Source organism: Chironomus tepperi, unplaced genomic scaffold (assembly GCF_022539635.2).
Source record: "Chironomus tepperi strain 1889 unplaced genomic scaffold, CSIRO-AGI_Ctep_v1 contig_172, whole genome shotgun sequence".
Lineage (NCBI taxonomy): Eukaryota > Metazoa > Arthropoda > Insecta > Diptera > Chironomidae > Chironomus > Chironomus tepperi.
Window position 1 is genome coordinate 122,760 of NW_027226294.1, and position 13,628 is coordinate 136,387.

General features: G+C 33.5%; 1 protein-coding gene across 12 annotated transcripts in view; it reads right to left on the reverse strand.

Annotated features, from left to right (window-relative positions):
- The window catches only part of Khc-73 (Kinesin heavy chain 73), a 61,949-nt gene that overhangs the window by 12,626 nt on the left and 35,695 nt on the right, over positions 1 to 13,628 (reverse strand). For 6 of the 12 annotated variants that reach the window (XM_070638407.1, XM_070638404.1, XM_070638413.1 and 3 more), the window contains exons 3-13: positions 10,875 to 11,038; positions 7,220 to 7,736; positions 5,787 to 7,125; positions 5,582 to 5,725; positions 5,323 to 5,382; positions 4,172 to 5,165; positions 3,430 to 4,104; positions 3,202 to 3,350; positions 1,919 to 1,948; positions 1,549 to 1,681; positions 1,394 to 1,480 (exon numbers count right to left, since the gene is read on the reverse strand). In XM_070638407.1, coding sequence (XP_070494508.1) covers positions 1,394 to 1,480; positions 1,549 to 1,681; positions 1,919 to 1,948; positions 3,202 to 3,350; positions 3,430 to 4,104; positions 4,172 to 5,165; positions 5,323 to 5,382; positions 5,582 to 5,725; positions 5,787 to 7,125; positions 7,220 to 7,736; positions 10,875 to 11,038 — 4,292 coding nt within the window. The remainder of the gene's footprint in view (positions 1 to 1,393; positions 1,481 to 1,548; positions 1,682 to 1,918; positions 1,949 to 3,201; positions 3,351 to 3,429; positions 4,105 to 4,171; positions 5,166 to 5,322; positions 5,383 to 5,581; positions 5,726 to 5,786; positions 7,126 to 7,219; positions 7,737 to 10,874; positions 11,039 to 13,628) is intronic. The other 6 variants (XM_070638411.1, XM_070638414.1, XM_070638409.1 and 3 more) reach the window with 3 other exon arrangements.

Consider the following 13,628-nt stretch of genomic DNA (forward strand, 5'->3'; position numbering starts at 1 on the left):
TTTTCTATAATTATACATAATTAAGTCTTTTGTACTCTTATGTATATACCTAAATTCTGATCTGATTAAACTTAATAGATTACATAATGTTAATACAAATTAACTGTTCTACCTATTATGTATATCCAGTGGTGGACAACCTTTTATTTTTCGCGGCACACCTTGGTGGTAAGCCTCGATCGAAACCGCAGAAGGCTTACTATTCACGGAGCACACTAGTGTGTCGCGTCACACAGGTTGTCCACCACTGATATTATGTATATGTATTAAAGTTATTTTTAGCGAAAAAAGGGGTAGAGCTTTCTGTATATCTATCCTATATGCTAAGTTTCCCTTTTTTTCTTTCTATGTGTAAATGTTTTATCAAACAATCAAAATCAAATTTCATTTCTGTTTAGTATCAAATAAAGGAAGAAAGAAACAAAGGACGGAAAACCAAACCAAATCAAATCGAGAAAAAAAAGGATTTTAACAAGGACACAATCGAGTGTTTTTGTAGTTAAGTGGAAAAATAGTAAAAATAATAATAATAAAAATGTAGAAAGTTAGTGAGAATATTTAGTTGTGTGAATGAATTGGAGATTCCAATGTTGATAATAAGTAGCACGATTGCTCGTGAAAAGTTTATGAATGGAAAAAGCTTTCTTCGCGATATTTATCAATGAAGTCTTGTTCATTAAAATTTCATGGCTTATAAAGTTTACAGACTTTTATTTGAGAATTTGGGGAATTAGGGAAGCTGAAGTCTGACTCCGAAGTTGACCAATTGTTAAGTGAAGAGCTTTCTCTTGGTATTCCCTGATTTCACTAAATGTACCGCTGGGGGTTGGACTCTGTGCAGGGATATGTAATTCAAAGGAAAGATTAAAAGGCAAACCCTGCCTGAAGGACAGCAGCCCCGATATTCAGTGGAATGGTAAAGTTTACAATCTACCATCTCCGAACCCAGCATGTATAAAGAAAGCAAGAGAATGCAAACTGAATTCTAGTAGCTATTGTTCAGTATGTAGGTGTTATGACGCAAGAATATAGCTTTAGTCTGATCACGTGTGACAATACGATTCTATAAGCTTCTCGAGCGATAAAGTGTTCACCATAAAATTGGGTCAAAATCAGCTGTCAAGATTAATTCGCGTATTAGCGGTAATATGGCAATGTTCCGATATCCTAGCTAACACGCTGTACTGTTCGGGTATAACATCTAAAACCATAACTTCTTCTTAGCTTTTGCTACCAAAAATCATTTTCTAACAAAACTCCCCAAATATTAATGTTACGAAAACCAAATTAACCCTTAAATCCACAAAATCCATTGGAATCTCCAAATTACAGAAATAAAAGAAATGAAATAATCGTTGATAGAAGAAAGAAGAATGGAATTCGTGCAACTTACCCAATCCAAACGATGGTTTGCTATTAGCATTTAAAGGATCTTCTGTTGTCGATTTCCCGCTAAAACTATGACGTCCTCGAGCATTTCCTATTTATAAGGATAATTATTTAATTAAGAAAGTTCTCAACAACTTTGTCTTTTGTTCATTGTCGTACCTGTACTTGCGGCAAATAAGTTATTGGATGAGCCTAATAAGGTCTTTGCAAAATCTGAATTGTTGAGATCAACATAAGATTCTGAACGACCAATACCAATCAGATTCTCCATTGATGTATCGAAGCGCATAATCTGTGAAAAAAGATGGAAATGGGAGAATTTTAGTATGTGGAATAGCTTCATCCCAAGCGAATATTTTGTACTCAATTCTAAAAAAATTCAAATAAAGGAAGCCAATTTTCTGTACACATTAAAGGAATATAAAGGGAAAAATAAAGAAGCTTATTGCAAACAAAAGAGACTAAAAAAAGTATATATTATAAACGATAAAAAACGAGTAAGGGATAGAACAATGAGTGTTCTACTTACACCACCATTTTGAGCAGCATCTTTAACAGCCTGAATATTGTGAATACATAATTTTTTTTTTCATTGTTATTTATTGTGCAAAGGAAAGTGAGAGAAATAGCAATAAATATATTCTGTTTATAAACACATATATATACCATGATGATATGCGATGTAGAGGTTCCAAGTGTCAGAAATTTTTTTTGACCCTTAATCCTTTTTTAACACCTTTTTGTTTCTCTTGATTGCTTCATAATTTGAAAAAGGAGCTTTTACTACTTCCAATTCATAATGCTTTTCGAATTCGTGTCTTTAGATCGGTGGTGGTCAACCTTAGTGTCATGAACCAAAAATGCCTTGAACAGTGTTCCGTTTAAGATTCGGCTTACTACCAAGTTTTATCGTGAAAAGCAAATGATTGCCCATTACTGTTTTAGAAACAGGCTCAAGCAATACAAAGGAATCGAATAAATATTCCTGGATCGCATACAGAGTCATGATAAACTTCGAGCTCCATTTGGCTTTCAAATGGTTGCAAAATGGAGTCTTATGTCGCTAAGAAAAGTTCTGAATTTTGAAAACCTCGATTGTTCTTCTAATAAAGTCTTATTCAACTTAAAGTAAACCCAAACAGCAAACTAAGCAAAGCTAACTAATAAAGAACAGAGTAATCAGAATCTAACTCAATAACCGAGCAACTCAATGCGCCGAATTGCATCTAATTGCAGTAAAAATGAGTCAAAGACTACAAACACGGTTTCGTCAGGGTAACTTCACCTCGTTCCAGAATCATGGTGACGTAGTAATTCCCTAGCGACCTAGTTGTGCTGTTCGGAATATCCTCTTTCTTAGTGCTCCAGATATATGAAATCTAATCTGATTATAACTTAGTATCCTTTAGTCTAACAAAGTATACAGGAATTTTGTTGGAAGCACTCTTTATAGGATTATTGATGCCATTAATGCAACACTTTCATCAATATCTAATAACTTTCGAAAGCATGTCCATCCCATTAGCTCTTAGGTATCATAAAAATTAATGATAATGAAAGTCATAGATAGTCATAGATAATACCCGATATCTCATCCCGAATGTACAAAAGCCTTTTTTCAAATTTATGAAGGATCAATCATGAAAAATCAATATCAATAAAAGTAGATAATTCTTGGAACCTCTATAAAATAAATGCGGACATATAAAAATTTTCTTTTTTTTTTGTTATAGGAAAGTATAATGTGCAACAACAATTGATGCTATAAAAAGACGAGAGAATGAATAAAGAATCGTAAATAATGGAAATTACCTGTGAAAAGTTGGGCACTGAAGCTGTTTTGCGCATTGAAAGTTGTTGTTTGCTCTGCTGAGTCTCTAATTCTTTCACAGCAACACTTTGTCTTAATCTGTCAAGTACTAGGATACTCTCAACTGCTGATACACCACGGGTATATTTTTCTGTTTATTATGAGGAAGTTGGAAGGCACTTTATGAGTATTATGAGTCAATTGTGTAGAAAATAATAGATATACGATACCTATGTACGTTTCACCATCACTCAATGAACAATCCTCTCCAGTTGCAGCAATTTGTGCCAATGATTCACGCTCTTCAAGCTCTTCCGATGCTTTCGGAATATTTGATACAACCTCGTATGTGACTCCCGAATGATATGTCGTATCTGATTTTCCAACAATTCTCAATTTTTTCAGCTTATCGGTAATGCTCTGTCGTTTGTAAATATTGATAGCAAGACGCTTACGTAGAACTAAATCCATTGGAGCAGGATGTGATAATCTCACAGTAGTCTTTAAAATTAAATAAACTCTTTCATTTCCTTCTGTTACACGATTAAGTGCTTGACTATCATGAATTGATGAGTCCCAACTGCAAATGGCACAAATGTCCTTCTCCAAATGCTGTAGAATTTGTAATGAATAAAATTTATTTCCATGTTCTTTGGGTAAAATTGAATTAATTCCAGACACAGAGACATCATCGTTGGAATTTTGAGTTGACAAATCGTCGGCATTTAAGTCTAAGAAGAGAACAGGAACATGTGGTTCCATACCATTTGATGGTTCCCATGCAGCTGGTGCACCAGGAATTCCAGAACCAGCTGCTGGCACTAAAACTGCATTTCTTTCCTCGGTTAATGACACCCATTGATTCACGAGACTCAATTCTCGTTCCTTTTCTTGCTCAGTTTTATCTAATTTTAATTAAATTCAATTATTTTCACAGTCTAAATGACAATTCCCAGCGGAAATAGAACTTACCTTCTTTGTTAATTAATTTTTGTATCTGCTGATCGAGATACTTCCTTCGTCGTCCCAATGCCTCACTCCATTTTTCCCTAAGCACAGTTAAATCTTCTTCCTGATACGAATCTAATGGTTTTTGTAGTCGTGAACGGACAGTGACACTTCCAATAGAAATATTGATAATAGATTGGCAAATGATTGGCAATGTCCCTGAATCTGGAACAGCACTGATACGCGTTTGAATACGTCTTTGTTGGCCTTGTCTTAACTGATACACCCCGCCTGTTAGCATATCCTTTGATCCAACGACCTCAACCGGAGCATATTCTCCATTGTCGTTTAATTCTTGTATTTCAACCCATAATTCAATTTTACGTGACAGTTCTGCCCATCTGTCAGCAAGAGATCTAGCCTTGGCTTGTTGTTGCTCAACTTCCCATCCTTTTGAGCGCGAAAAGCCAACAGACCGATGTCCCCATACTTCAATGGATAATGCACCCTCAGCACAATGCTCAAGAAATTCTTCAGTCACAGATACTGTATAGTCTTTCTCATGCTCAAATTTAAATGTCATGTTTTGATTAACGGCAGGTAAATTGCAATTTTGATCTATAACTGGCACAACAGCTTCTTGATGTCCCCAGAATGTATATTGGCAGAAGACGAAATTTGATAATGATAATGGAAGTCCTGTGGCTTGTTTGATGACAATTTTACATGTTATTTGATTGTGATTATCCATGTCCTTATCGTCATCATAATCATCGCGTGATCCATGAGAACTCTCTGATTGTGATTCACACATACGATCCTGTGGAAATTGTCCAGCGATACGTGAAATCTCAACTTGTAGTCGTCCTGCAACTTCACCTTGTTGACTTATTATAGGCGTATGATAATCCAGCTTAACATCATGGAATAATGCTTCAAGAAAGATATTTGCAACACCAATAAGATTATGATTTTCTTGTGATTCATAGAATGGATCTGAACGGTTCTTGCTCTCATCCTATTCGAGAAAATGTAAGCATAAAGGAATAAAGAATTAATCATAGGAATTACAATTGGTTAATTGAATGATGATAAATTAGTGCGAATAGCTTATAACTATCATTATGGCTAAAATTGTTAGTTGGAAAGCAAGCAGTAAAAGAGAAGTTTTTTACCTCATCATCATCATCGCCATTGTCAGCATGTATTGTGTCCATAGAGTGCTCTTCAATTGGCTTTATTTTTTTATTTTATTTTATACAGAGTATCATTGTTAGCATTTACAAGATAGGAGATAAGGATATGGTGCAAAAGAAAATATATATATTTATTTAAGTATGAGCGATAAGAGTAAGTGCATATGGTTAGTTCTTCTTTGTATTTTTTTGAGTATTAATAGCAACACGTAACAAAAATTTCATTTCTAATATTTACCATCATTCCCATAGGTCGATCTTTATATTCCTGATAAAGTTCACGCATATCAATTAATTTATTTTCGAGCTTCTCCATGGTCCACACTTGACTGCCTGTCAAGCGACGAACAAGAATCGCTGGCTCGCTTACAAATGCACCACGCTGTGTGATCATAAAAGATTATATTGAAGCTGTAAAATGGATATAAATTAATTGATCTTACCCTCCTGTTTGGACTTAAATTTGCTGGTGGAATTTGTAATGTGACACTAAACTTTGTTTGCTTTCCCATTTCCTCGGCAAGGAAGTTGGCTTCTTGAACTAATGCATTCGCTCTCATTATATCAGTTTTCAATTGACCTAGTGATCTCTTAAACATTTCATCACGCTCCTCAACCCACTTTTCAACGCGCATTTGTGATGTTGGCGTACATGGAGTCATTTTACCAAATCTCAATGGATCATAAGGAGCGTATGGTGCATAAGGTGTTGTAGGTGATAGGATATTACGCAGCTGTTGAAATTGCCGTTCATATTCTTTTCGTTGCATTTCAAGTGCTACTTGTTTATCTTCTTCATGCTGTTTTTCTAATCTTGAAATAGCTGCTTGAATTGGATCATTACTAAGCTCATGCTGCATAAGTTCTTCACGTGCAAAATTATAGTCAAGTGGCTGTGCAGGTGTTTGTGGCTCTGAGGACATATTAATTCCACTTGGACTAACTTTCGGACAATTTACACGGAAAAAGTGATGATTTCCCCACAAAATACGATCGCCATGATGAAGTGTAGTCTTCTTTGTCACACAAGAGCCATTGACAAAGCATCTTGCATTATTGATTGGTTCCATAAATAAATCACCATCTTCTATTGAAATCACACAATGTTCTTGTAATATACCAAGGCCATATAATTGAATGTCTGGCTGAACCTCATTATTATTTCCACTCGCTCGTCCACCAACCAGTGTATGTTCCTTCAAATAATACACTAATAATTCATTAAGTGATGGATCGGCATTAAGATTCACTAAATAATATTTATTCTTTTCTACTTGAATGCCACTAGCTTGTACACTTATACCCATCTTCTCTAATGCCTGTTGACGCTCATTTTGAATTCGTTCGGTCGTCTTCAATTTATCTTCCCACGTTTGAGAAATTTGCTTCATTAGATTTTCACTCTCTGTAATCTTATCATGTATATCCATTCTGTCACCAACAGGAGAACAGCCAGTTGCATGCTTTAACATTTCTTTCAACATTTCAACTTCCTTTCTTAATTCACGAATTATACGAGCATTTGGATCCTCATTAATAACAGCATGGTTGACAATTCTCTTAGCTCTATCAGCATATCTTAATGTTGATAATGTTTCCTCATAATTGTCGGCAGATGGTGAAATTGTTGCGACCATAACAGTCTTTGAGTTGCCACCTAAATTGTCTTTAAGAAGCCATGTAAGGACTGAATCTCTATAAGGAACAAATTTATCGCGATTCTTGACGCCACTTGATTGATCTGCTAATTTTGATATTACTAAACCTAATGTTGTGAGGGATCTACATTTTTGCGTATGGAAAGAAGGAAGTAAGGGAAGAAAAAGGCAAAAACAAATTAATATCATCATTAATCTCATTCCCTTGAGTTACTTACTTGTTAATGTTGGATCCTTCTTTAAGTCTATCGCCAACGGCACCAGTTTTTGCTGCACGTTCACTTCCAGCTAAATCTACTAAAGACATTTTTGCTACTTTCTCTCCCGTCACACCGGACAATGTGTCCTTAAGCGTTTGTGTTAAGACTATTGTAAAAACAGCATGAGATCTACTGGATTCAGCATTCATATTTGTTGCAGCGACAGTTCTGGATTTATTACCCTCCCCCATAAGATTATCAATATCTTCGAAGGAGGCAACAGCCAATTGTGATAATCCATCAACATATGGACCTAAGACATTGTGCTCTCGCACTTTAAGACTCTGTTTATTTGGCTTTGGATCTAATAAGTCATGAACCTTCTCATTATAAATTTCCATATATGAGACTTCAACTTTGAATGATAATTCATCAGTCTGCTTCTCTGCAATCGATGCAAAAAGTGAATCACATAATCTTGGTATGATACCTTTTTGGTCAAGTGTCCCCATCATTGTGTATGATTTTCCAGAGCCTGTAAAGAAAACAAAATATCCGATTTAGATATAAACTTGACAATGATATTCTTTTGGACGGTCTTGGCATTGTATCATAATTCCATGAGAAAATATTCAGTTGCTACAAACATCCATGACACGAAAATAAATTTTTCTCGCTTCTGATCTTTTTTTTTTGGCCGACAATTGAATATTTTTTATGAGTAATTCAAGTAACGGTTTTGGATAATCATTCATTGTAATTCGACATTTGAAAAACAACCGAAGAAGAAACAAATAATTTTCCATTTCACTTGACGACCATCTACGTTGCAAAACAAATTGCTTCAATTTCCTTCTTATTTTTCATTATAATCTTCTTCTTTCCTTTACATCCAGTTTTTCATTCTCGTCTTCTAAATTTATCTTCATCGGATAAATGTAAACGCAACAACAATAAAACACAATGCGAGGATATTTTAAAGGGTTAAGGTAGGGGTTCTTTGTAAGATAGCAAATATTAAATCAATACTCAGTTTATATATCTTAAGGAATATGATCATGTTTTACACACAAAGCCAACATAAAGTTGTCTTACAGAAAGCTTCTAATATTTCTAATTTGATATATTATAATGTTTGCCTTATGAGCTGGAAGCACTACGATTAATAATCTATTGTACCACATCCTTTAGAACTACAGATTATTATGGGATCCAAAGTTTCTATGATTCTTTTAAAACATTCTTGTTGAAAATTTATCAACTGCCGTTTAATATTTGAATTGTATTTTAAAACAACAATAAGTTGATTTTCCCCTTTTATAGTTGATGTCCCTTCGATATAAATATTTAGTCTGTTTTTGAACTTCAAAGAATAAACATCATTGTGATTAATTAAATCTGTTTGGAAGTACTTTAATTAAACTTATTATTGAATAATCATAATGTTATTCACCTCAGTAACTTCTGATCAACAAAATTTAAATGATATTCGTAAAACTAATTTAAGAATTGCTTAAAAATAGTTTTGTAGAAGGAATTTGAATGTTTTCAAAGAAACCGGCAGTTCCAAACGTGAATAAAATAAATCTGAATATCAATTGTGGCTATATTTATCAATAACTTGACGTAATCTCGTAATAAATTATCAACATACTTAGCCTGAATTTTTAAATATCGAAAAATTACTACAATCGTTATTACTTCAATAATTTACATCTGTCCGATAGCCGTGGGTGCTATAGAAATATTTACGATATTAATTCTATGAAACAGGTCAATAAATTATTGATTATTCATTATTTCCCGCAATCATTCGGTTAATGGCTATGCAACTCAATAGGAAAATTGTTGACGATATAAAGGAATCACTACCGTAAGATGGATGAAAAACGAAAATTGAAAAGCTGTCAATAATAAATGAGACAGTAAATTGTACGTATACGAATTTTCAATGGGAAATAAAATAAAAAAGTATGTATGCACGAAAGTATTCTAAAATGATAGCTATCATGTAGGATAGAATCTGATCCCTGCTGTCTCGAGAAGCTCTATAATATTACATGAATATAATATAACTATCACGCATAAAAGGAAGCAAACAAGGAAACGTCTCGGAAAGAAAATATAAAAAAATCCAATTTTTATGTTTACAAACATCCTTTAATCTTCACAATAGTCTGTCATTTCATTCCTGTATAACCAGAGATATTTATGACATTTCACACCCTATTTTGCCCGTTCATGAAGAATAAGCGCCGACATTGCTTAAATAAATAATGCTATATCAATCAATTCTAATACTTTTACCAAAAATTCAATGCCATCTATTCATTTCTGATCATTTATCTTCCATATTAGGCCATTTGATAAAACAAAAAAGTTTTATGTAAAACAACAACTTTGAGAACTCGACGAGAACTCAATTGAAACATTGAGCAGCATATTTTTGTTGCCACGATTTTCTTTTTTTTCTTCTTCTATCCTCCACATTTCATGTCGACATGTATGTTTTTCGTCTATACATTCAATGATATTGAATAGCATGATTATTCCGATCACGTTTTGATTATTCCTTAAACGTAGGAAAGGATTCTCTTTCAATAATCTTGAATAACTTTTTTCCCTCTCCATGTTCGATTGTTCCTAATGTGTTACTTTAGAAAATTTTTCAGTTACTGATTTTGATGTAAATGTGACTTGTAAAGTCGGAAATGTCAGACTGGATGTTATATGAGAAATTCTTAATTTTTGACTTTTGCTGGTGTTGAGAATTTGAATTTAAAGCAAAAGAAATTAACGGAAATTTAAGATTTAAAAAGCAAAGCAAATTCAAATTCAAAGTTCAAAATTTGAACTTCATAAATTTAGGCGCCAAATTCTTAAAAAGAAATGTGGAATTATTGGAAAAAGTATTTGATTTCTTAAAAAGGAAACATCTAGGAAATCTATAAGATACAGACTAATTCTGAAGGATTAATTACTAAGGAATCAAATGAAAAATACTGGTAAGTAAAAGTCTACGTACAATACTCGTTTATATAAGGCACAAATCTTACAGACTTGTATAACCGAAGCTCCATCAAACCACCTACATGTCTGTTTACTTTCCTAATGCTATAATAATAAACATTTTTTAGTCCTTAAAGTTCTTCACATAAAAGCAAACTCTCAAAATTCACAAGAAAATCACTGAAAATAAATTTGAAGTTCATTGTTTAGTAGACAGAATCAACCTACACTAAAATGCGTCCCACAAGACTAATTCAAAAGAATTTTGTTTGCAACATTCTACTCTTCCTTATTTTCTTATCTCCGAAGTAATAGTAAGTAGCTTTTATTCATTCTCAGTAATTCAAATCCAAATCGAACTTTCGAGTTTGTATTGAATATTATGTATTTTATGAATGTAGGTTGCATATAATGGTGTTCCTTATCAAACTGTTTCTATGGCAATAGATTAGAATTTGCGTTGTATAAGGATGTAAAACAACAGAAATCGTTCCCAATTGGATATGTCAAATCATAGGTAATCTAGCTTTATTTACACTAGTCACGTATGGAAGTAGATTTTGTCTCAAAAGCATGAAATGGATGTACGATGTTTGAGAAATAAATATTGAAAGATGAATAAGTAAATTGACAGGATATATAGGTAGGTTAATTAAATTCTCACCTGTTTGTCCATATGCAAAGATGCATGCGTTATAACCCTGAAATGCATTATCCAAAATATCACGTCCGATAGTATCGAATACATTTTCTTGTGTAGCAAAATTATTGGCATTGATGTCGGTTGAATAGAAGCAATGATCGAATGCAAACGTTTTCGGCTGTTTCCTAAATATTTCAAATAGAACAAAAAAAGATGGAAATTGATTCTTCATTCAGCAAATGCAATGGAATTAAATCGAAAAAGAGGAAAGCAATAAAAACTTTTTATATCCACAATGGGAAATTTTTTTATCAATGAAACTCATTCGCAGACATATGCACACACCCCATTTACCAAATTGTCCAAAAACATAAAAACTCTTGTCTATTTAAAAATTAAAGGCACACCTCAAATAAAATTTCCTTTCTTTTTTTATGTTGATGACAGACATAGATAACAAGTCGAGCCTCTTTATGTGCTTAGAGGTCTGAATATATGACTTTTCGGCGCAAACCTTAATTTGAGATTTGTGGATTATGAAAGTCAAAGTCTGACAAAAAAGCTGACTAAATGTCAAGTGTATGGTATCTCCTGTTATCGTTAATTGCAACACTGGTAACGAGACTATGTATCGGGATGCATATATTAAAATCCTTTCCAATTTGTAGGTTGGTATCTCTGCCGTCATACTTAGCTCTCGGCCCGGAAAGTAGTCGTTAACTTATTACGTTGCAGTATTAAAAGGTAAATATTACAGGACATGTGCTACTGTTCAATATAGCACAATAATTACAGATCCCTTGACAGTCCTAGTCTTGCAGTTGGCATTTGATATTTTCAATCGATACCATGTCAGACAAAGAGCAATCTTTCATTGCATAGAAATACCAATACAACCTGAAAGCAATCTCTTTGTCTGTTAGAGGTAGCCAACGTTAGAGCTAGATATATACGGTAATGGGTAACTTTTGATCTATTAGGTCAGAGAAGTAAGCTAGTAAGTAAAACTAGGTACAGTCTTGAACAGTGCTGTCCAAACTGTGTGCCGCGACACTAAAATGTGCTGTTGATTTTTTTTTGGAACTGCCATGAACCGTAGGTCCAGTGCGTTTTTTGATCCAAGCTTATCACGAAGTTGTGGCCTTGCGCACAAAAGATTGAATAGCACTGGTCTAGAAATCTCTTTGTATGATGCAAACAATGAAAGAATCAAAGCTGCTTTTATGCTTTTTACTGTATTAAGGAACACATAAAATCACAGACATGAACAAAGTTAGTGCAGAAAATTCAATTCTACTTTTCCTCAAATTATATTGATCCATTAAAGTCTTATGTGTGAAAAGCATGTATTAATGTAGATGAAAGTATGCACATAAAGGTACAACATTTTAATCTCAGTGAATAAAACATTAAAAACTGTATACAAAAGGAAAGTGTTGAAGCTTACTACATGGAAATTTATGGGAGATAAAAGGAAAAGCAAATGGATATATCCACAGTGTTTATAAAAAAGCTTAAAGTTTGAATGAAAAGGTTCGAGAGAAATAGCGGAGATTTGAGAGATATTATGAATGTAAATGTTTGCACATTCCAAAGAGATATATCCTTTATATATTAAAGGAAGCAAAAGTTAAGACGAAAAATCCTCATGAATTTTGAGAATTTCTTATTTATTCACCAAGTTGTTGATTTGTAAATCATTTCATATTGCAGACGAATGCAGAAGTTGAGGAACAAAATAAATAGACGTATTTTAAAGAGGAAGATCCAGCACGTTTCATGATGCCAGCATTTTAATAGTCGATGAAGAGAAAATTGACATAAAAATAATCTTTAAACTAACGGAATTGCTTCAATAGCATTTTTAATGTCTCTTCTTGCTGTGCTTCTTCTTATCGCACTTTCCCAATGCTTACAAAAACTACAATTTGTTCTTCGTCTGACTGTTTTTCTTATCATTTGTAAGACCGAACATTGTGTTTAAGAATCTGAAGATACTACTTATTTGACATTTTGAGGTTAAGTCTCCCCAAAAGCAAATATTTGAAGACGTACATATTGGAATGCGCTACTATAATTCACCTGGCAACATTACCTGATAAACAAGCATAGAAAAGAGATTTTAATGTTTCCATTGCATGCTTCGTTCGCTTTTTTCTTTTCTAATGTCCTTATTCTCAAGCATAAATGTATCCTTTAACATAAATATTTCAAAACATCTTATTCACATTCCATAAATGATGTACATAACAAAATAAGATTGTATTCTATATTGAACACTTCCAAACTCCTACCACCTCCTGTACATTGTACGTCATGATTGAATATTCCAGTGTTGCTCAAACTGTGTGCCGCGGCACATAAAATGTTATGAGTAATATGCTCTGTGCGGTTGCAAACGAGGATTTTCATCAAAGTGTGCCATGACACAAAAAAGGTTGGACAGCACTGGAATAATCGCTAAAAATGAAGATGATAAATAAATAAGAGCCATAGAAAAAAGTTCTTCAGATACAGCAATGTTAACGACGAATGTGGAAACATCAAAAACAGCAAACAATTTCAATAAATTTCAATTAACAACCTTTCGCTGCTCTTCCCTGACCCTTTTTTTTGTGATGTCTGATAACCGACATCAATTTCTATTTAAGGGTTTTGAAATTCCTTTTTACTTCAACTGTTACATTGTAAGAGGCCCTGAAAGCTTTTATACGCTAAATTGATGATCATAAAGTCGCAAAATATGGAATGAAGAAGACTAAGTGTTCATTTTAT